Below are 25,205 nucleotides of genomic sequence, written 5' to 3'. Positions count from 1 at the left end.
TGGTGTTTAGTGGCTGGTACTTCTGCACTTACTCCGCTATGTCTATCACACGGCTGAGTGGTACAGACAGTCGGAGAGGAGGGGAGCTGGTCCTCCATTCACAGGAGTGGGCGCACAGAGAGGACGGTGCAACCACACGTGCGCCATCTCACTACAGATTAAGAAAATACCCACTATAGAAATATATAAAAGGTATACACTGAGCAAGAGCAACCCGCCATGAAAGAACCACAGGACGTATTCAAGGGCAACAAACGCCTCCGACGTACACTTTTCAGGGGGTGATACCTGGAGCTATGAGCACTTTTAGAAATGTTTTACATCCAATAACTTTATTTTAAGATTTAAAGCAACTAAGCTATGACTGGTATTGCGAGAGTAAATTAATCTGTCGGGAGTTTTTGCTATGTAATTTGAAAGTAGCATGAGGTAGGAGCAGAGACTCTGATTCTGGTGATGTATCACTTTGTTTACTGGGTGCAGCGGTTGTGATAGAATCATAGTTTTCTCTGCTGCAGATCTAGCAGAGCTCGGAGCGCTGAGCCCTGTATAATCCCTCCCAGTCCACTGATTAGCAGCTTTCTGTGTGTACTGTATATTGTCAGAAAGCTGCTAATCAGTGGTGGGGAAGTGGCTGGACTAGGAGGCACGAGACACCTAGTCCTGTAGTGATAATTTCCCTTCTGATAAATCACCAATTGTATTGAAACAGCAAAATACAGCCCAGCAAGTGACACATCATTAGAATCAAGCTATCAGCCCCTACATCATACTGCTCTCGGATTACATAGCAAAAACCTATTGACAAATTCCCTTAACTCATTACAAACAAAGTCCTCAACAGACTAGTTATTACAGAAACACACAAAAGCACTGCAATATGATGATGTGAAGACTAGATAAAAGCAGCAAAACACAAAAAAAAATAAAACCACAACAAAAGCTATTTCCAGAAAGACACGGACCAGTACTTCACGGGTACAGAAGAAAGTATTTGTTACCTTGATATTGTGTAAGTACATAATGATCCTGTAGCTTACCGGTTACACTACAAGAGAAGCTAATCACTCTTGTCTTCCTCGTTTTCTCATTCCCTTTGACAACATCCACAAATATTTTATTTTTGGGTTGCAGCCATTTCAGCACTAATGCATTTAACCCCTGTTGTGCCTGATGAAGCACGGAAAGACCTGATCAAAGAGGAGGCTGCGGCACAGGGTTGTTTCAGGGCACGATTTCTTCATTTGCAGTTGTTTGTATTCACTTTCGGATTATAAAATATGTTTTAATTAATTATTATAGAACATGATTGATAAAGGGTCAGTAAACATCATAACCACTCAGATAAATGTCATTACTACATTGATAACTTGCACTGTCCGTATATAGATCATTTCTCTGGTGGTAGACTACTTCCTATCCACACTACTATAACAGTACCAGCAGTGTTCTAAAAGGAAACCTCGTAATTCCCCTGTTATTCATCACAGTGAGATTTTTTTTCTTGCTGCACTGTAAGCCTGGTGAAAACCACCAACTTGTTAGAATAAACTGTCCTGCTGCTTGCACCCCCTGCAATCAGTGGTAATCTATATGAAAGCCTGGGAGCAAATGTTCAATTTCCCTGCACCTCTGGTGGAAGTAAAAGGATCCTCCAGGCTAAGAAAAAAGGCTATGTATGTGATATACATACACATACTAACTAGACTAAGCGCTTCTCTCTACAGAAGAGAATTGAGAGAAGCTGGATGAAACTAGTTGGCATGTGACCGCAAGTATGAAAACCGCCAACTCGCATGGGGAATACAGGCGAATTGTGACAGTATGCGCATTGCACACTGTCACAATTGAGCTGTCTGCACACACATAGAGTGACTGCAGACTTTTATTCTTAACCCAGAAAACCTCTTTAACCCTTTAAAGACTAGCTAAATATATGTACGGGGCTCTTCAGGAGCAGATGATTGCTGTGTTATTCAGCAATCATCTGTCTCTAACAACAGCCGGTGGAGCTGAGCTCCCACTACTGCTGTTAACCTGTTAAGTATTGCACTCAATCTCTGACTGACTTGTATACAGTGCACAGTACGATTGCAGTGTGTCGATGGGATGCCATAGCAGCTGGGGGGTCTTCAGCCATAAAGTTACACCTATGAAGGCCAGGAGTAACAAAAGAAGGGGGGCAATCAGCTCACCTGTCTGGTGCATGGCAAAAAGTAGTCTGAAAAAAATATGGGTAGATCCATATGGAAGCCAGCACTCGTAGTATTCCATAAAAAATTACGTTTATTGTTCAGATTAAAAACATGAGTGGCAAAGAGCAGCAACAAAAATGATAAAAATGATTCAAAATATATAACAATGGTAGAGAATGAACTCACGTCTAATCAGGCATCTGGGCAACTAGGTTCTGACTAGTATGGTCCTAAGGGTACATTCACATCTGCGTATATAAAGTACCTAAGATTCTCAGCCAGAGAAGTTGGAGAGTGTCAGATGAGTGTCAAGCGTTTTTTTCCTCACCTAGCATCTGTGTGCCATGCGAGTGTGCATTTTTTCCTCACCTAGCCGTATGACATGCATATGCAATGTGTTTTAACATCAGCATTTACATACAGTAATTCTCTATGTTTTATTAGTTAGAAAACTAGCTTGAAATGACAAACTTATATACAGATCTAGATAGATAGATACATAGGGAAGGGGTCAATAAACATAGAGCTTCCCAGGCTACTAATATCAGCTCACAGCTGTCTAGTTAGCCTTTACTGGTTATTAAAAATGACGTGGTGTCCCCCCTATTTTTAATAACCAGCAAAGGCTAAGTAGACAGCTGCAAGCTGATATTAATAGGCTGGGAAATTTCTCACGCTGCAAGCAGTGACGTCAGTAAGGTTACCGCACTTCATAGGCTATGAACTGTGATAACCTTAGTGATGTCCGAGCTCATCGCAGCAGCCGGATTCAGATGCTACTTTCAGTGTGTTCCAACTAGCGTACTGAGCGGTCGCATTACTCATGTCACCGCTCAACAAAGCATTTAGATGCAGCAGAGTTGGGGATCATTGTGGGACGTGGATTAAATTTACGGCGGAACTCTTTGGAATATTTGATTTTTTAAAGGTAATAAATGGGTAAAAGAGGGACTTTTTCTGTGTATGTTTTTTGCTTTGAATTTACGAGGTTAGTAATGGGGGTGTCTTATAGACACCTCTCCATTATTAACCCCTGGGCTTGCTGTCAGCTGACATTTCAAAGCTGACATCAACCCCCAAACCATTACCCCGCTTGCCAATGCACTAGGGCAAGCGGGAAGAGCCAAGGCTAAGTGCCAGAATTGGCGCATCTACTGGATGCACCATTTCTGGGGCAGCTGAGGGCTGGTGTTATTAGTCTGGGAGGGGGACATATCCATGGCCCCTTCCCTGCCTATTAATATCAGCCCGTAGCTGTCTGCTTAGCCTTTGTTGGTTATTAAAAATAGGGGGGACCCCATGTCATTTTTTTTGGGGGGGTCCCCCTTTTTAATTAGCAGTAAAGGCCAAGTACACAGCTGTGAGCTGATGTTAATAGCCTGGGAAGCTCCATGATTATTGCACCCTCAGAGACTATTAAGCCCAGCTCTCAACTGTCTGCTTTCCCTCAGCTAGTTAATAAAAATAAAGGGGACCCCAAGCCATTTTTTTCTTTAATTTATTTATTAGCTAAATACATGTACAGTAAACTACACACGCCCTGCACTAATTATATATCTCAATGACATCTTTCGATCTATTTTATTCTGACGATTTACCCTGTGAATTTACTATACTCGGCTGATGAAATGTCGGGTTTCCTATGAGATGAGTGTGTAAAAATCGCACAGCACATGCATGGTCCATATGCTGTGCGATTTTTTTATCACACCCATTGACTTACATTGGTGAGTCTCGTCTGTTTTACACGGCCATACGCAGCATGCTGCGATGTTTTTCCTCACTCCAATTCCAGGTGAGGAAAAACTTGTAGATGAACACTGCCTAACGGAATAACATTGTTGCGAGTGCAATGCAATTTTTTTCTCACATTGCTCTTGCCGATTTTATATGCAGATGTGAACGAACCCGTAGTCTAAGCCTGCCACATAGGATATGCAATCAGGTGAGTATGAATAACATGACAGAGAAAAAAAACACACACACACATGAAAGCATTGATAAATAAGAACTGTATATAAATATACAAAGATTCGATCCATAAATGAAACAATGTTTTTCGAAAAATATATATTAATAATAAATAATTAAATCGGCTTTCATATTAAATTAATCTGTCAGCAAGTTTTTATTATGTAATCTGAGGACAGCATGAGATAGGGGTTAAAACACTGACTATTACTGTATAGTGACAATTGGGGGACTTAGAAAATTGCTAAAATAAAAATAAAAAAAATGAAAAAACAAAAACAGAAAAATATTTTGCCACTAAAAACGCTGTTTTACAGAAAAACCAAAGTAAACAAAAATAGTACATGTTTGGCATAATGGTGTCTGGAACGACTGGATCTATAAAAGTTTACCTATAGGAGTAACACTTTAAAAAATGCTAAAAATGTAGGTTTTTTTATTATACGGATACACAAAGTGGAATAAAAAAGTGATCAAAAAGTCATGTAGAAAAAATATTGTATGAGTGAAAACATCATCTTGTTCCACAAAGAATGCGTCCCGACAAATTCCAATTTTTCTCTACGTGTGGCCCATTTACCCGGCTGTGTTTAAGACCCCTGATCTAGACACTTTGCTGCATGATTCCACCGGTGCCATCTGTCAGGAAGACCTACTGTACAGAGAAAGTGGGTTTCGGACATAAGACTTGCTCAAGAAGTCAACGAGCTGTAGCAGTTCACTCTCTCTGGCAGCGGTTGAGGTGGGCACAGACACGAAGCTGCTTGGTGCAAAACAGGTAGATTTATTGCAGTCCGTAAATCTCCAGCGCAAAAGAAATACAAACACGCTGGCATACAAATCAGGATAAGGAAAAACAAAACAGTCTAAATGTCCAGCTCTCTCTCAACTCCTGTCAAGGAGACCAGCACCAAGAGGTCTTTCACCTCTTTGGGCCCATTAAAAAAAACTCTCAGTACTAACGCTGCAGGAGCCAGCTTTTCTGGGCTCACGTCACCAAGGCTAACCACCTTGGTGACACATATCGCGTGTCCAGCTGCCACCTTACAGAGGTTTGAACCTCCGCCAATGAGGAGACGTTCTCTTCATAAATCATGATCAACACTTACTGTGCCCAGCAACTACCTCCCTCACTTATGGCAGAGAATTGTTTTTTGTGTTGAGCATAAACAGTATACAAAATAAACAAAAAAAAAGAATTCTAAAAATCACCTTTTTCTATATTTGCTTCACAAAAAATGAATACAAGTTTCAGAGAAATTAATACTGTCATGTCACTGTCAAAAATTAAAAGCTGTGACCTTTGAAATGCTGAGAGTTAAAAAAAAAAAAGGAAAAAAAATTGCCGATTACTAACGCCTTTTTAGGCCTTATCATTAAGGGGTTAAATAATATATGCCTAGACCTCTGATTGAAAGTCAGCATATAATGTATACATTTGTGGAATTGTGGCACCCCAGGGGTCTGGTTTTCCACAGTAATGTAATGTTATGTCTGAGAGCAGGTGGGAGGTCCTTTGGTCAGGGATCCTGTGCATGCCACACCTCCTGCCCAGTCTTGGGAGGGGAAGAACTTCCCCTGTATAAACCCGGGGCTGAGGCAGGGTGAGTCAGACAAGTGGAGTAGAGACAAGAAGCAGCATAGGAAACAGCAGAGTTACAAGGAGTCAGGGGCTGGCAGCCGCAGAGCTCGCCCTGACTAAGAAGACTTCTTTCCGGACCCGGAGTCCGAGGCTGTGGGGACTAACTCCTACCCAGCAGCAGAATCCGTCAGGCAGGGGATTTCAGGTCCTCTGGCCCAGAAGCCCGAAGGCACGGTCACACGCGTGGGACCAGCACCGCCATCGTGGAGCGGAAGCCATTAGAAGGCCCCGAGTCACCGGCCATACGGGTGAGCACCACACGGTACACTCAGGGACGTGGGCTACTTACATCAGCTTCTAGCAAGGTAGCCAGAAGAGTACAGTCAGTTTGGGAGGCCTACAACTACGCCTGGCCAGGGGAGATCCCATCTGCTCAAGGACTGACCAGGCCCCGTTCGCTAGCAAGTACTCCGGGAGGGTCTATCATTGTCACCAGTAAAGACCCTGAACTACACCGTACCGTCTCTGAGTGGTTCCTGCTACCCCCATCGTCCACGTCGGCTGCCCTGAGACCATACCCCTCCCGTTGGGGGTTATACTATCACGCTGCATAATCCTACCATCGGCCTCAGCGGTCTGCCCCGCAGCAGCAGCTCCCTGGCTGCACTCAACGGGTGGCGTAGTCATCAACTATTTACTACTAGTAGACTGCCGTCCAGTTTGACTCCCTGGGCACGGACCGGGTCACCGCCACGAGACTACAACCCTCCACGGATCCGGCTCCGGGTAAGCTCCCTCGTGCGCACCGCAGCGCGACACAGGCCCAGGGGCGCGTCAACTTTGGCGTAGTCGGCAGGATTTCGTGCCCGCAACCACCGGGTACTGCGTGCCTGAAAAGCAAAGACTGTTCAAACTTACCAGTGGTGAAGATTCCCGCTATCCGTGGAGGTTTCCCGCCATCCGGCGCCATCTTCTACCTTCTTCCCGCCATCCGCGAAGTTTTCCCGCCATCCGGCGCCATCTTCGACCTTCTTCCCGCCATCCGTGGAGTTTTCCCGCCATTGGACGCCATCTTGAGGACGCCGCGCGGGAAGAAGAGGGGCGTGGACTCCGAAAGCGCGCGAGAACTGAAGCCCCGCCTCACGTCCGGACGTTGCGTAAGGTCCTGGAAGGAGCCCAGCAGACGCCGACGTCACAGGAGCGCGACGGAAGGTCCTCAACCCTGACGATCCACTGCGGAGCCGCGGCCTACGGAAGAGGATCATCGCAAGGTAGGCCACGGTCCACTAGGGGGGAGGAAGATGTCGGATACGGAGGAGAGCTTCACTGCCTCAACCCCCGCCAGCGCTACCGCTGCTGCAGTTATGCCCTTCACCATGCCCTATATCCCGGGAGCAGCTTGGCTACCCCAGTACTCAGGGGAGTCACATACCCTGCATGACTTTAGAGAAAAGCTGGATAGCCTCTTCCAGGTGTACCCCCTCACAGAAGAGCAAAAAGTGAGCATCCTGGTGGCCCAACTAACAGGGGCAGCCAAAAGGGAAGTAAAATCCTGGCCACCTGGGAGGAAGACTGTCGCAGGGATACTAACCCGGCTGAAGGACACCTTTGATACCCGCACCTCAGCCGAGATTAAGCTTAGATTCTACGGGTGCAAGCAGCGAGCGCATGAGAGTATAAGGGACTATGCACTAAACCTACAAGAGGCCCTGAGGGCCATAAAGCAGACCGACCCTGATGGGGTGGGAAACGAGGACAGGCTGTTGACTGAACAATTTATAGAGGGTTTATATTGCAATGCCCACCGAACCCAGTTGCGGGCAATGGCCTTACAGGATCCCCATCTGGACTTTGCACAGTTCAAGGACAGAGCCATCCGGGTGCTCCGAGAACCGGCACCAGGTGGCGTTGTGACCCACAGACGCCCCACTACCACTTACTACCAGGAGGCGGCGCCCTTGTCAGCAGGGCCTGTGGGAGCTGATGCGCAGGCTTTGGACAATGACCCGGCTCCAGACCTACACCATCAGGTCCAAGAGCTAGCTAAGAGCGTTGCTGCGCTAACCCGAACTGTGCAGTCTTTACAGGTTTCCACCCCAGGGAAGATCCAGCTGGCATCCGGACCGGAGGACATCCCGTGGCGTCGACCAAGGAGGACCCCACCGGCCAGAGGAAGACCCAGTGACCGATACAGTGAGGACGGACGACCCATCTGCCGCCGCTGCAATCAACCCGGACATATGGCAAGGTACTGTTCTTTAAACGGGCACAACCTGGGGTAGAGGGCCAACCCCCAGGAAAAAGATCACCAGGCCCATCGAACTGGCGCGACAGATATGTGGGAGGACGTCCAGTCTTGCCTGTGGTACTGGATGGCATTCCCATGAGTGCCCTACTGGACACCGGGTCACAGGTCACCACCATCCCGTACGTGCTCTTCAAGCAGTACTGGAAGGACTCGGATATTACCCGCTACCCCGACGACGACTTGAGTATCATCGCCAGCAATGGTCAGCCCGTGCCACAGATCGGATTTAAAGAGGTGACCATCAAAATTGGTAGAGTCGAACTGGCCGCACAGGGACTGATCATTGTAGATATTGATAAACATGAGAGTCACCCAAAAATAACTCTAGGAACTAATGTAATTGAAAATTGTCTTGCAGAGGTGATTTTCCTTTTACAGCAGGTTGCCAAGAATGCCAGCTCCGGCGAGCAGCGGGTGCTCCAGAAAGAGATCCGGGCACTGATGCAACGGCAACAAGTGGAACTCTCCGGCGGTGAGATTGGTAGCGTAAGAATGTGTGACCCTTTTCCTATTGCCATGCCCCCAAAAAGTGAAATGATGATTTGGTGCCGGGCAGCTATTGGTCTGAGAGGTAGAGATTACCAGGCAATGGTAGAACCAGTTTACTCAGACAGTAGGCCCACCATTTTGACAGCACGGGGGGTCGTTAATGTACGCCATGGGAGGGTGCCCGTTCGCATAATAAATATCGGGGAGAGGGAAGTGTACCTGCCCCGGTATGCCACGCTAGCCAAATTATATATCACTAATCAAAATTCTATACAATCTGTGGAACCCTTGCCTCCATCTCACCCGGAGGAAGGTAACGGCTCTAAGAAAGACATGGAGGACTGGTGTCAGCAACTACATCTGGGTACTGACTCCACTCCCTCACATCAGAAACAAGGAGTCTATCGGGTGGTTCAAGAGTATGAGAGAGTGTTTAGTAAACACCCGTTAGACTTCGGGCGAGTCAAGGGGGTAGAACATCGCATCCCCACGGGAGATCATCCTCCCATAAAAGAGAGGTATCGACCCGTACCCCCTGCACATTACCAACACGCCAAGGGGATGCTTAGAGACATGAAGGAGGCTGGGGTAATCCGGGATAGTTGTAGTCCCTGGGCAGCCCCATTAGTTTTAGTCAAAAAGAAAGACAACACCATGAGGATGTGTGTAGATTACCGGAAAATCAACCGTATCACACACAAGGATGCGTACCCCTTACCAAGGATAGAGGAGTCATTGGCTGCTTTAAGGTCTGCTAACTTCTTCTCTACCTTGGATCTCACTAGCGGGTACTGGCAGGTTCCTGTAGCAGAGGCGGACCGGGAGAAGACCGCATTCACCACCCCGATGGGACTTAGCGAGTTCACCTGCATGCCGTTCGGACTCTGCAACGCACCAGGAACCTTCCAACGCCTAATGGAGTGTTGTCTGGGCCACAGAAACTTCGAGACGGTCCTGTTGTACCTGGACGATGTCATCGTATATTCCAAGACGTATGAGGACCACCTGAAACACCTGGCGGAAGTGTTCGAGGCTCTGGCGAGTTACGGCCTAAAGGTGAAACCCTCCAAGTGTCACCTCCTGAAACCAAAGGTGCAGTACCTGGGACACGTAGTGAGCGCTGACGGAGTGGCTCCCGACCCTGATAAAATCACCGCAATTAAGGAATGGCCAAGCCCCTCCAGCGTAAAAGAAGTGCGGCAGTTCCTCGGGTTGGTAGGCTACTACCGAAGGTTTATTCCCGGTTTCACCAAAAAGGCAGCACCTATGCAGGACCTCCTGATAGGCCAGTCCCGGAAGGCCAAGAACCAGAAGCCGCCCTTCAAATGGGAAGAGCTGGAAGAAGAGTCCTTCCGCCAGCTGAAGATGGCCCTCACGGGGGACGAAATCCTGGCGTACCCGGACTATAGCCAGCCCTTTATCCTCTACACCGACGCCAGTAACATCGGGCTAGGAGCCGTACTGTCCCAGATCCAGCAGGGGAAGGAACGAGAAATCGCCTACGCCAGCCGAAAACTGCGACCCACCGAAAGGAACCCCGAGAATTACAGCTCATTTAAGTTAGAGTTCCTGGCCGTAGTATGGGCAATCACTGAGCGCTTTAAGCATTACCTCGCTTCTTCCCGGTTCACCGTGTACACGGATAACAACCCGCTGACACACCTGGACACGGCAAGACTCGGTGCCCTGGAGCAGAGGTGGATGGCCCGTCTGTCCAACTACGAGTTCACAATTAAATACCGGGCAGGACGCTCCAATACCAACGCGGACGCCCTGTCCAGGATGCCCAACCTGCCGGACGGAGGAGAAGATCCGGAGGGACTGGAAGAAGTTGAACTCCCTGCGTTCCACCGTCATGGGACTATTCAGTATTCCCACCGGGTAAGGAGTAAGCAGGCTGCTACGTTGAACCCCTTACCCCACTACAACTGGGCGGAAACGCAAGACAGCGACCCTGCCGTCCGACTGGTGAAGGAGATGCTGACTCGGCCGGAGGCTCGCCTTGAACCAGACGCTCCGGAGGAAGCCAAACAACTATGGGCAGAGAAGAGTCGACTGTTCCTTTACAAAGGGAAGTTGTGCCGCAGAATGGTTAACTCCCGGACGCATGAATTACTCTGGCAAGTAGTGGTGCCACGAAGAGACGCAGCCATGGTGATGGAGGCATACCACGACGGAGCTGGACACTTTGGGTGGAAAAAGCTGGAGTTCCTGCTGCGCGAGCGGTTCCACTGGGTAGGCATGAGGGGAACCATCGAGAAGTGGTGCAGAGATTGTGGCCCGTGCAACCTGAGAAGGAAGGACCGAGCCAGCCAGAAGACTCCCCTGCAGTCCATCGTCACCCGGCAACCGTTGGAACTGGTAGCCTTGGATCATGTAAAACTGACCCCAAGCAGAAGTGGCTACGTCTACGCGTTAACCATCGTGGATCATTACTCCCGGTTCTTGGTTGTCGTCCCCGTCAAGGACTTAACGGCTCAAACAGCAGCTAGAGCCTTCCAGCAGCACTTCTGCCGTCCACACGGGTACCCGGACCAAGTGCTGACGGACCAGGGACCTGCCTTTGAAGCGGAGGACTTTCAGGAATTCTGCAATCTGTATGGCTGCCGGAAGATAAGGACGACACCCTACCATCCGCAGACTAATGGACTTTGTGAAAAAATGAACCAGGTGGTAATGGATCTTCTAAAAACGTTGCCCCTGGAAGAACGCAGTCTGTGGCCTGAAAAGTTGCCCGATCTGGTGGACCTATACAACCACATCCCGGTAGGTTCCACCAACTGTACCCCGGCTTACCTAATGAGGGCAAGACCTGGTAAGTTACCTGTTGACCTGGAAATGGGAGTCCTGACCCCCGAGGACACTTCACCAGAAACAGACTGGGACACAGAGAGGCAGCAGCAGTACCGGAGAGTACAGGAGAGCGTGGAGCGAAGTCTCTGTCAGGCTAGGGAAAGACAAGAGAAAACTTACAACCAGTATGCTCCCGCTGTTCCCCTGGTACCCGGAGAGCAGGTCTTGAAGAGGAAGAGACGGCTCCACAAGTTGGACGACCAGTGGGAGAAGGACCCGTACACCGTACTGCCCTCAAGCCACGAGAACCCGAAGGTCTGTACCATCAGTAAAGACGGAGGGGAAACCACAGCCATTGTATCCCGGGACCACCTGAAGAAGTGTCCCGAACAACTGAGGAACCCTGAAGAGGAACAAGAAGACCATCGACCCGTGGAAGAAAGGGAAGATATGGTTAGTACCGTGCTCGGGGACTTCCCTCAGTCTTGGACTCAAGTCAATGGTGCAGTTGTGGTACCCGTACTCACCTTCCTCCAACCATCATCCCAAGAACCTACGGAGCAACGGGTAGAGCTGGAAGAACAGCCGGTCCAGGAGGCAGAAGACTCCACACAAGCAGAACAGGAGAATCAACCCTCTGCTTATAGTGAGCCTGCCGTACCCCTAGTGAGACAAAGAGCCGGTAGACAGCTGCCCAGTTTACCCTTGACAGCTCCTACACCCTGTAGTTCAGGGCCAGACAGTCAGCTCCGTAGGTCCACTCGGGCCACTAGAGGCCAGTTACCCGCACGCTGGAGAATTTAAAGTGTATAAATTGTTTTATTTATGTTTTTCTGTGTCTTGTTGCTTGTGTATAATTTTGTGTTTCTAGTTATTTTTAGGAATCCTTGGTGGATTTACCGGGAATCCTTGTACATAGTTGGAGCGTAACCCAGGATGGACTAGAGACTGTTAAGGACTCGGGGTAGGACAGACCCCTACCTGGTTACGTCTCCCTGTGTTGGTGAAATGGACACCTTGCTCTCTTCAGAGACTGCACCCGGTTGCGGACACGCCGTAACCATCTTTATATGTTTTCTTATTGTATTATTAATGTTTTTGCCTTGTTATGTTTTTCTAAATGTGTTTAGTCCCGGAGTACTAAATTTCACTAGGGGGGAATGTGGCACCCCAGGGGTCTGGTTTTCCACAGTAATGTAATGTTATGTCTGAGAGCAGGTGGGAGGTCCTTTGGTCAGGGATCCTGTGCATGCCACACCTCCTGCCCAGTCTTGGGAGGGGAAGAACTTCCCCTGTATAAACCCGGGGCTGAGGCAGGGTGAGTCAGACAAGTGGAGTAGAGACAAGAAGCAGCATAGGAAACAGCAGAGTTACAAGGAGTCAGGGGCTGGCAGCCGCAGAGCTCGCCCTGACTAAGAAGACTTCTTTCCGGACCCGGAGTCCGAGGCTGTGGGGACTAACTCCTACCCAGCAGCAGAATCCGTCAGGCAGGGGATTTCAGGTCCTCTGGCCCAGAAGCCCGAAGGCACGGTCACACGCGTGGGACCAGCACCGCCATCGTGGAGCGGAAGCCATTAGAAGGCCCCGAGTCACCGGCCATACGGGTGAGCACCACACGGTACACTCAGGGACGTGGGCTACTTACATCAGCTTCTAGCAAGGTAGCCAGAAGAGTACAGTCAGTTTGGGAGGCCTACAACTACGCCTGGCCAGGGGAGATCCCATCTGCTCAAGGACTGACCAGGCCCCGTTCGCTAGCAAGTACTCCGGGAGGGTCTATCATTGTCACCAGTAAAGACCCTGAACTACACCGTACCGTCTCTGAGTGGTTCCTGCTACCCCCATCGTCCACGTCGGCTGCCCTGAGACCATACCCCTCCCGTTGGGGGTTATACTATCACGCTGCATAATCCTACCATCGGCCTCAGCGGTCTGCCCCGCAGCAGCAGCTCCCTGGCTGCACTCAACGGGTGGCGTAGTCATCAACTATTTACTACTAGTAGACTGCCGTCCAGTTTGACTCCCTGGGCACGGACCGGGTCACCGCCACGAGACTACAACCCTCCACGGATCCGGCTCCGGGTAAGCTCCCGCGTGCGCACCGCAGCGCGACACAGGCCCAGGGGCGCGTCAGAATATTTTGCTTTCAGGTGTCCTTTGCTGGGTCCCTGTCCCTGACAGCTGGTTTTCCCCTCAGTATAGGGGATGCAGTGTGTGAGCGACCTCTAGCAGTTAGTAGAAAAATGCTTCTTATTAAATGCAAATATCATGAAGATCATCAAGTAAACAGGATCCAGATTCACACATTGTGGCCTGAGTCCTAAAATAGGAGAAACAATTCTTTCTTTCCTACATTTCTCATCTTCAGCATTCACTTTTTTACAACAAATAAATGTTATACACAATAAAACTGTGCACGAAAAATACTTTATTAAAAATGAGCAAATATATCTCCAAGACTCTGGTCCAACATGAACATCAGTATTCCATGGCCACCGGAGGAGGGCAATGAAACCTCCTGCTCCCGGCCAGCATTCCCGGCGCCTCTTCTGATTCGTAAGCTCGGCGCAACGTCATTACTGTACAGTGACGCACACATGGCGTCATGCCCTGACAACTGGTCAAAAAAACGGGTACACAAGGAGGAAGTACACAAGGCTCTGGAGCCGCTTCTTAGGCCTTCTTTCATAAATCCATGCTTCCAGTACATGTGATATCCGTTTTTTTCACTGATGCCACATGTATCCATCAAAACACACGGCGACATGTCTTGTCTATTTTTTTTTTTTGCAGCACGGCTGACAAGGGCACCTCTTAGATGGCATAGCATATAGCAAACACAATGCCATTAAGCAGAAAGGTGGAGGCGAGGCCACCGGACGGGCCCATTCCACCCTAACCCCAGTAATGCAATGGCAGTGTGGTGCTTGTTTTTTATGGCAGCTGGAGAACTAATGAAAGCCTATGTGACTCCCATTTTTGTACACCTAGTAAGTTAGGGCAGGGCTTAATTAGAGATCACTAAGTAATAGGACTCGTACAGACGACCGTAAAAATCGCACGGGTGCTATCCATCATTTTGACGGATAGCACTCATCCCCATTTTATTCTGTGGGGCTTTACATATATCCGATTTGTTCCTTGCACGAGTTGCATTCGATTATTGGATCGCATTCAGCCATTCAGGTCTATGGGTCCGTGAAAAAAAAAAAAATCGGACCACAATCAGATTCCGATTTTCACAAAAAGGAGAAGGATATTGTTTTTTATTCTTCACATCTGGGAAAATCGTATCCCACTCTGATCAGAGTCAACCACATACAGTACATATACAGTATATATACAGTGTAATTATATACAAATATATATATTAAATAAGAAAACGGAACAGCACTAGACTTGAAAATCCGTTTGTCCAATATATATAGCGCATAAGAAGAAGAGGCAGCACTCCAAAAATTGTGAAAAAAGGGGACTTTATTAGTCCATCAGATGTGGCAACGTTTCGGCTGAGTACAGCCTTTTTCAAGTTTCAGTGCTCAGCCGAAACGTTGCCACATCTGATGGACTAATAAAGTGCACTCTTTTTTGGAGTGCTGCCTCTTCTTCTTATGCGCTAGAAATATATATATATAATTAGCGTACATAGTTTATTTGTTATAGCTACATTTGTAACAGTCCAATGAACTTGTAAGACAGTAAAAAGATAATGTCACCTTGTCACCTCAAAAATGGACTAACACGCAATCAAAAATGTATGTGCATGTCAAAATGGTGCCAATAAAAAACCTACAGCTTACACCGCAAAAAAAAAAAATCCTGCCGATTTGCAAATCTATTAAAGGGAAGATATAAAAGTTATTTACAGATCTCAGATTATGACTATAAACAATTTTTTTTTATTTAGAGGGGTTTTCCCACAAAGTTAATTGTATTCAACATTTTAATCAATAGATCTTTGAATAATAATAACTTCCACAACTGAATGTGTATAAAAAAAATGTTCCTGCACTGTGTAATGGCTGTGTCTGACTGTGAAGGAACATGGTCTAATCATACAACAGCTCCTGGGCAGGGGAGGAGGCAAAAGAGTATACAGACAGGACAACATGGGGATCACAGCTGTTGATTCTTTCCTTAAGGCAAAACATTGCTTAATCCCTTAATGACCGCCGATATGCATTAAAATGGCGGTCTTTAAGGGGCCTCATACCCTCATTGCCGTTTTAAAACAGTGATTGGGAATAAGAATATAGCGTCGCCTAGAGGTGCCAATTCCCATGGGTATCAGCTGTCCGTGATAGCTGATACCCTGCAGTATCGGCCCCGGCTGGTTTTGATGCCAATCGGGGCCGACTAACCCCTTAAATACCGCTGTTAATTGTGACAGCGCTATTTAAGTGGTTATAAGGAGGTCGCAAGACCCCCTTAGTAACCATCGGACCCCCGTGATGAGAATCGAGGGTCTCGATGGTTACCATGGTACCCTGAGATCATGTGATGATCCCCGGGTACGGTGGCCTCTGAGATCCAGCTATAAGCTGAGTCCGACAGGCACAGTCAGGCACTGACAGACTCACTGACAGGTCTCAGTATATGAGATCAGAAATAAAAAAAAAAGAATACACCTGTCCAACAGTAGGACTAAGTAAAAAAGTGAAAAAAGTGAAATAAAATATGTAAAAAAGTAAAAAAAAAAAAAAAAAAAAGTGCACACAAATCATTAAAATCCATTTCACAACTCAAAACGCAGCGTTTGTGATAAAAATTAAAAAAAACCACATCAAAATACACATAATTGGTATTGCCGCGTCCGGAACGACCCGCTCTATAAAACTGGCATGTTATTTATTCCATTTGGTGCACGTCGTAAAAATAAATAATAAAAAAACACGCCAAAAATGTTGCTTTTTCATCATACTGACTCCCAAAAAGTGACTAAAAAGCAATCAAAAAGTCGTATGTAAAAAAAAAATGGTACAAATGAAAACGCCAAACCGTCCCACAAAAAACAAGCCGTAATATCGCTCATTCGGCAAAAAAATAAAGTTACATCTCTAAGAACATAACGATGCAAAAATAAATTCATTTTTGTAAATTATTGTTTTTAGTCTGTAAAATAGCAAAACCTAAAAAAAGCAATATAAATCTGGTATGGCTGTAATTGTACCGACCCGACGGACAAATCAAACTTATCACTTTTACCACAAACTGAAAGGTGCAAAAAGATTAAAAAAAAATAACTGAATTACTAGTTTTTTTCATTCTGTGTCTGAAGAATCTGAATTAAAAGCCATCAAAAAATATTATGTGCCCCAAAATAGTACCAAAAAAAATCTGCAACTCATCCCGCAAAAAATAAGCCCCATACAGCTCTGTTCACCAAAAAATATAAAAGTTACAGCTCTCGGTATATTGCAACGAAAAAAATACTTTTTATAAAGTAACATTTTTAATGTGTGATAGTAGCAAAGCATAAAAAAAAAAACGTAAATCTGGTATCGCTGTAATCGCACTGACCCAAAGAATAAATTTACCTTATCACTTGTACCGCACGGAAAAAGGCGCAAAAATAAAAATAAGAACTATTCTAGTACTGCTTTTTATACCTTTCTTCTATTCTACCTCCCAAAAATCGGAATAAGGCTCGGCTCACATTTATCCTGCGCTCTCTGCTGAGCGCTTAGGTTGGGGTTTCCTTGTACATTCTCCAAAACCGCGATTCAGACAAAACCCCAGATGGAGCCAGTCGCTTATGAGGCAGATGGAGTCACTTTGAACTGGTCTGTGTTCCAGAGGTGTCCCATTATTTTAGGCGTCTTTTTAGCGCACAAGTGTGTAAGACCACAGCTTTGTGTACACCTAAAAAGATGGATACCACTTGAGCAGACGTCAAATGGAGTATTAAGTGTCTCCATCTGCTTCTTTATGGCGAGTGGTTCCGTCGGGAGGAGTTTCGTCTGAATCGCATTTTTGTGAAATTTACACGGAAACCCCTACGTAAGTGCTCAGCGTAGAACACAAGAAGGTGATCCCAGATTTATTCTGGAAGCTATCGAAAAATATTATGTACCCCAAAATGTTACCAATAAAAACCCTAATTTATCCTGCACAAAACCAGCCCCCATTCAGGTCTGTCATCTGTCACTGGAAATATAGGGGGTCCCACGTTACAGGTAGAACAAAGACTCTGGAAAAGCAAAATGGTTCTCATCCCCTCAAAACAAATCCAGTGAATTTGGTGCTGCCAAATCTAAATGCCCCCTCCTTCTGAGCCCCACTCTGCCTAAACAGCAGTAAGCGGCCACATGTTTGGCATTATTGTAGTGGGGAGAGAGCACTTAATTTATCGGGGCGCTACAATATATGGGGGCACAATTTATGGGCACTAAACTGGCACATTTGCAATTCTCCAGAATAAAGCCTGGCGTGGATGTTACAAAATAGTCACTGCAGCCGTAGATTAATTCTTTGAGAGGTGCAATGTCTATAAGGTGGTCACTTTTGTTTTTTTTCTGCTGTTCTGGCACCTTCCGGGCTCCGCAAATGTCGCTCGCAAACTATTCTACCAAAATCTGTGCTCCAAAAGCCAAATAGTGCTCCTTTCTTCTCAGCCCTGATGTGTGGCCTAACAGTAATTTCTGACAACATATGGGGCATCACTTTGTTTGGGAGAAATTGCACAATAAATTATAGGGTCCAGTTTCACCTATTAACCCTTGTGTACCTGAAAAATTTGCAGCAAATAAAAAAAATTACATTTTTACCACTAAAATGTCATATTTCCATGTCTCAATGTTATAAAATTCTGTGAGGTACCTATTGGTTCAAAATACTCACTACACCCCTAGATGAATTCCTTAGGCAGTGAAGTTTCCAATATGGGGTCGCCTGGGGTGGGGGGTTTCTGCTGTTCTGGCAGCTCAGGGGCTCAGCTAGTGAAGCCCACAATCTATTCAAACTGAATCTGCGTTTTAATAGCAAAGTAATGCTCCTTCCCATCCGATCCCTGCTGTGTGCTCAAACAGTAGTGTACAACCATATATGAGGTACTGCCATATGAGGGAGAAATTGCTGAACATTTTTGGAGTCCAAGTTCTCCCATTACCCCTTGTGTAAATTATAAATGTGGTGCTAAAACAGTATTTTAGTGGAATTTATTTTATTTTTTGTTATATAGTAACATAGTATTATATAGGTTGAAAGAAGACCTAGGTCCATCAAGTTCAACCTTCCTTCCCCAATTGTACTCCCTACACTAACACTACACTAACTTACTAACTAATTGGGACCAGGCCTCACAATGTATTATTATTACCATTTTTATTATTAATGAACTACTACAGTTAAAAATGGACCTGTTTATAATTTCATTTTTTAATTAGTTAAAGAAGTTGTCCACTACTTTATATGAACCCCCCAATATATCCCCCCGGGCCCAGAAGTGTTTTTGTAAACACCTTGAGGTGCCTTTTCTGCCTCTGAGCGGCGCTATCGCTGGCCGCTCACAGTCATCACATGACCCGTCACTGATGTCACGTCAAGTGAGGTGTGACATCAGTGACGCGCTCCCCGTGGTGGCAGCTGGGTTGTGGGTGGGGTTACACAGCACGTCACACCCAGCATCCACCACGCGCTTTCCCAGTGAATGAGGAGAGGGAGAGCGCACGGTGGATGCTGGGTGTGACGTGCTGGGTAACTCCGCCCACAGCCCATCATCCACCATGGAACGCAGAAGTGAGTCACCCCCTGCGGCAGCCGGAACTTGACGTGACATCAGCGGATGTCAGAGCCGGCTGCAGCCGGGGGTCACGTGATGCCTGTGAGCGGCCAGTGATAGTGCCACTCACAGGCATAAAAGGCACCACAAGGAATTTAGAGAAACACTTATGGGCCCTGAGGGAATACATTGGGGGATCATATAAAGTAGTGGACAACCCCTTTAATTAGTTTTATATTTTGTATTACTCTTGTGATTCTAATAATGGTATTACTAAAATCCCTATGCCTAAATCTGTTGATCCTGAAGAAGGCAAAAACCCCAGGACACATTCAGCCAATTTGCATCACAGGGGAAAAACTCCTTGACCCAGAGAAAAGGCGATCAGTACAAGAACCCTGGATCAAACCTAATTATAATACTAGTTATGTAATTACTATTACCGTACTAAATATACTACTATACTTGTAACATTTTGTCTAATTTACCTGTAACCCACAATGTTATGTGTATCGAGGAAATCGTCCAGCCCTTTTTTGAAAGCAGTTATAGTGTCTGCTATCACTACCTGTTGTGGTAGGACATTCCACAGTCCGACTGCTCTGACTGTAAAGAACCCTTTCCGGTTTAGGTGTAGTATCAAATGCCTTTGCAAAGTCCAGATAAATCACATCAGCTGCATAGTTCTCACATCTAAATGTTATAAAGTTTCGTCAATCACCTGTAGGTTAAAAATGCTCAGTACACCCCTAGATTAATTCCTTGAAGGGTCTAGTTTCCAAAATGGGGTCACTTGACTGAGTCTCTGCTGTTTTCGCATGTCATAGGCTCTCCAAATGCGACATGGCAATCACAATCTATCCCAGACAAATGGCTCTCGTTCCTTTCCTAGCCCTGTCATGTGCCCAAACAGAAGTTTTTGACCACATATGGGGTATCAGCGCATTTGGGACAAATTGCGTAACAAATCATGGGGTCCGTCTTCACCTATTATCAATTGTGAAAATTACAAGTTTGGGGCTAACACAACATTTTCGTGAAAAAAAAAAAAAAAATTTCCATCTAATGACTTAATGTTATCAAATTCTGTGTAGTGCCGGTAGGTTCAAACTGCTCACTATACCCCTGGATAAAATCCTTGAGGTATCTAGTTTCCAAAATGTGGTCACTTGTGGAGGGTTTTCCTTGTTTAGGCACATCAGGGGCTCCCCAAACCCAACAAGGCGTCCGCTCTCAATTCCTGACAATTTGACAATTTTGCTCCTTCCCTTCCGAGCTCTGTCATGCGTCCAAACAGTAGTTTTCCCCACATATGGGGTATCGGCATGTTCAGGAGAAATTGCATAACAAATTTTGTGGTCCATTTTCTCGTTACCATTGTGAAAATAAAAAACTTTGGGTCTGAAGTCAAATTTTTATGAAAAAAAGTTAAATGTTCATTTTTTTCCTTCCATGTTGCTTAAGTTCCTGTGAAGCACATGAAGGGCTAATAAACTTCTTGAATGTGGTTTTGAGCACCTTGAGGGGTGCAGTTTTTAGAATAGTGTCATTTTTGGACATTTTCTGTTATATAGGCCCCTCAAAGTCACTTTAAATGTGATGTGGCTCCTAAAAAAATGGTTTTGTAAATTTTGTTGGAAAAATGAGAAATCACTGGTCAAATTTTAACCCTTATAACTTCCTAACAAAAAAAAAAAATTGTTTCAAAAATTCTGCTGATGTAAACTAGACATGTGGCAAATATAATTTATTAAATATTTTGTGTGACATATCTCTCTGATTTAAGGGCATGAAAATTCAAAGTTTGAAAATTGAAAAATTTTCACCAAATTTCTGTTTTTTTCACAAATAAACACAAGTCATACTGAAGAAATTTTACCACTATCATGAAGTACAATATGTCATGAAAAAACAATCTCAGAATCAAGGGGATCCGTTGAAGCGTTCCAGAGTAATTACCTCATAAAGTGACAGTGGTCAGAATTGCAAAATTTGGCCTGTTCATTTAGGTCAAAATTGAATCCGTCACTAAGGGGTTAAACACAGGGAGTGAAATGTTTTGTCTCACAAAAAGAATCAGCTGTGATCCCCTGCTGTCCTGTCTGTATACTCTTTTTCCTCCTCCCCTGCCCAGGAGATATGGTATGATCAGACCGTGTTCCTGCACGGTCAGACACAGCTATTACACAGTACACAGCAGGGGCACATTTATAAGATTATCTCTGCAGGAAGGCAATTTTTTAACACATCCAATTGTGGAAATTATTTTTATTCCAAGATCTGTTAACTAAAATGTACTTTGTTCATTTCGGAAACCCCTTTAAGTAATAATGCTTGAACTGCATTAATTTGTTTCCACTTAAACTATACTGACCCACAAAATAAGTTACTTGCACGCTGAATGACTTAAAAATTAAACCTAAAATACAATAGAAGAATTGCTAATTTTTTAAATTCCACTAAACATATTGTTTTGCATTCTAGTACATTATAGAGTAAATTACATAGTGACATTAAAACCTGCAAATTACCCTGCACATACCCTGAGGGGATGGGGTAAAAGTGCCTATTTCTGCAGAAAAGTAAAATACAATCCCTCCTGATTTAGCCTTCATTGCATATTAAAGGAAATCTGTCAAAAGCCTTCTACCCTCTCCCCTAAACTGTTTATATTATCATGTTGCTCTCTGAAAGATAATGTCATCCAGACTCATACAATCTGTTGCTCCCTGACTGAAAAATTTCTGTTTTAATTCATATGCAAATGAGGATAAAGTGCTCTGGGATAGTCAAAGCACTTCCCAAACATCTGCCCTCCTGACTTTATTCTCTGCCCAGCACCACTTCCCTCTGATTAAAGAGGTTCTCCACTACTTTAGCATTGACCTATCTCATCAATGTCTGATCGGTTGGGGTTCAAAACCCGGCACCCTCGCCGATCAGATGTTATCAGTGTTGGCCGTACTGTGGCGGCCACTATCAGAAAACGGCCAGCTCCACAAGTGAGTGCTTCCGGCTGGCGACCGGTGCCGCTGACACCAATAACAGCTGATCGGAGGGGGTACCAAGTGTTGGACCCCGACCGATCAGACATTGATGACCTATCCAAAGATAGGTCTTCAATGCTAAAGTAGTGGACAACCTGTTTAACTGACAATTCACTGCCTTGACTACATGGAACTGGGTGGAGAATAAGAGGTTTGGGAACTGCTTTGACCAGAGCACTTTAATCTCATTTACATAGGGATTAAAACAGCGATTTTTCAACAAATTACAAAGGTAACGGTGGGAGGACATTATCGTTCAGGGAGCCAACTGTTGGGTGGACGCAGACAAAACAGTGCTAAGTGGTTCTTCTAGTATTGAGAGCTGTGCTGTTTAACCAACCAGGTGCCTCTCTCTGCAACAGTTCCTTCTCCTCTCTCGCAGCATGAATCTCACACAATACTTCCATAGTGTTACTACTGACCAGTATCCTAAGATAAAATTGCAAGAATAAAATGTCATCTTACCTTTTTCACTAACACTTTCGCTTTCAATTTCCACATCCTCACAACTGGTATACTCTGGTGTGGATGCTCCTTCTTCTTCTGAGCTACTCACTGACATCTGTCTTCTCTTTCCACCTCTTTTAGACCTGTGGGGCTTTGGTGGGGAAGGTCTAACAGATTCCGATTGATCTGAACTAAGAGAATCATTCCTTGACATTGTTTCCATTTTTTCGCGGTTAGTCTTTCTCATTAAAAGAGCAGAACTTGGGTCTAACCGAGTTTGTTTTTTGAAAGAATCATGGTTTTTAGCCTCGATGTGTTCTGGTGGCACAGGGCTATGTCTAGGACTAGGTGGGCTGTGATTTGACACTTGGTTTGGCTTAGAAACTATCCCATCGCCATTCCTATCAATAGAATAGGACTGCTGACTTTCTAGAACAGTTCTTTTGTCCTGAGTTCCTTGTGTATGAGAATTCTTCCCTAATTTGTTCTCAGGAACTTCTGGGTCATCTAATTCTGTATGTGGTAGTGATGCATCACTGTGTCTCCTCTCATGCCGTGCTTTTGAAACCTTGGCATGCATGCGCATCTGTTGTTCCTCTGGCTGGGGCTTTACAGGGTACCTGGCTAAATTGGGGTCACTTCTATACCGTGTTTGATAATCTTCATCAGCTCTCTCCTTATCTTCTTCCATGTTTGTTGCTTCCTCCTTTTCTGGAATGTCTTGTGATCTCCCTTTGCCCAATCTTCTACTTTCCCTTCTTTCTTTATGTTCATCAGTATAAGTCTGCCCTTGTTGGTTAGGATATTTCTGGTTTCTCCTACGATCACTTTTGGAAATTTTTCCATTTTGTTCAGAAACTGACATGACCTTCTTCCTATATATAACAAGGCAAAAAATAAATAAGTAAATAAATAAATAATAGTATATGTATTTTATATTGACTATTCTTACTTTTTCACATGAACTCTATTCTCCAAAGTAGGAGATTTATGGTGAAAATTTATCAAAGCGTTAATGCCAATTTCATGGGTAAGACCCTCAGCTATAACACCGCAAATGACAAGTTACTATAGGTACAAAATGGCAGAATAATGGAGCAGTAACAGTAAAAGGAAAAATAAATAATTGCATGATTTATGGAAAAAAAATAAATGCACATTGCATAATTTAAGCAATTATTTGTTTTTCTATTTACTTTCTGTTACTGCTTCATTAATGTGCCATTTTGGACCTATATTAACTTGGCATTCGAGGTGTTCTATTTGAGTATCTTGCCCCATATTTTATGGGTATGTTATAAGATTTACCCCTTTAACCACACAGGGGGTTTTGTCTATGAGTGCTTTTTAAGCATTTTTAATCTGTGTGTCTCATTTTGTATTTTTTGATCTATTAAAGGGAATCCGTCAGCAGGTTTTTGCTATGTAATCCGAGGACAGCATGGTGTAGTGCTGTCATTGGCTATCTCTATTTCTACTGCATTTCTTTTAATGCTATTCAACTTGACACACACTAAAAAGTTCCTGTTTTCCATCCTGGCACGCATATTCTGTTCTGCTTCATGTTTTGCACCGTGACACAACCTTCTACTTTGATACACATGCAGATTTTTTCTTGCCGTGCGCTTATTGTTTGGTGCCTTATACTCCTACTTCCTTCTTTCTTCATCGGGAGACATTTCCACATGTGATAACAAGTAGATATTATGACTAATTAAATTCTCAGTTTTATTATTAATTATGATTACTATATATACTTAATCTTGGTAAATACATCTGTACCCCTGGTGAACCTACAGGGATGGTGAAACATGTGGGATTTTTTATTTTGTTGGGCAGCACTATAAGTCACACATCTAGTTGGGTCAAGTGATATTTATTATATTTTATATATGTTTCTTTATTCTCTATTTAGTACTCACTAATTTTAGACTTATACAAGATTAGTGGGTAAATAATATATGATATATAGCTCTTGAAAATGTGAATTGTAGGTGTAAAGGACATATTGATATTCATGCTATGGCAACTCCATTTTGTCTGCTTGCTTCAAAATCATGTTATTATACTCTTTGCATAACATACATTCTTTCCTTCTTTCCTCTTGATTCACATGCAACTTTCCCACACTAACCTTTTCTCTCAAGAACATTCTACGAGACACCCTGCTCCTGTTATCTAGCTAGTCTGAGCCGGGATGTATAACCTTGTAACTTTCCATCATGCACCGAACTAACGATAATATGACCATATGTGTATTTCCGTAATAATTGTACTAACATTGGTTCAAGCTTGTAGTATGGGTGTAGGTGATTGCCTATTGATAAACTCAAAACAATATAAAATACTAAGTAGAAATAAACAGGGTTAGAGATTCTCTGAATCCTCCCATACAGAGCTTTGCCTCCGTCTGGTTTTCTATTGGATTGCGCAATCAACCTGTAACATAATAATTTGACACTCACTTGGTCAACCGTGAAGGGTCATTACTGCCCTCCCTCAACAGCTTGGTGCCGTGACTCGGATCCCTAACCAGGGACGCCCCACCACCCCTGGACATCCACAAAGAGAGACTTGCTTTTGACCTCCCCCACTGGAATTAGGACTGATCATCCCCCACAAAAGCCACGGTAAGTGCATGAGTTCTTTACTA

The 25,205-nt window shown here is 44.8% G+C and overlaps 1 protein-coding gene across 23 annotated transcripts in view; it reads right to left on the bottom strand.

Annotated features, from left to right (window-relative positions):
* RIMS1 (regulating synaptic membrane exocytosis 1) overlaps window positions 1–25,205 on the bottom strand; it is a 469,599-nt gene that overhangs the window by 291,667 nt on the left and 152,727 nt on the right. For all 23 annotated transcript variants that reach the window (XM_073675541.1, XM_073675542.1, XM_073675546.1 and 20 more), the window contains one exon: window positions 22,571–23,427. In XM_073675541.1, the coding sequence (XP_073531642.1) occupies window positions 22,571–23,427 (857 nt within the window). The remainder of the gene's footprint in view (window positions 1–22,570; window positions 23,428–25,205) is intronic.

The sequence above is a fragment of the Phyllobates terribilis genome, unplaced genomic scaffold (genome assembly GCF_046119375.1).
Source record: "Phyllobates terribilis strain yellow unplaced genomic scaffold, ASM4611937v1 Scaffold_3__8_contigs__length_932513732, whole genome shotgun sequence".
In the NCBI taxonomy this organism is placed as follows: domain Eukaryota; kingdom Metazoa; phylum Chordata; class Amphibia; order Anura; family Dendrobatidae; genus Phyllobates; species Phyllobates terribilis.
This window is presented reverse-complemented; position numbering and strand designations above follow the sequence as displayed.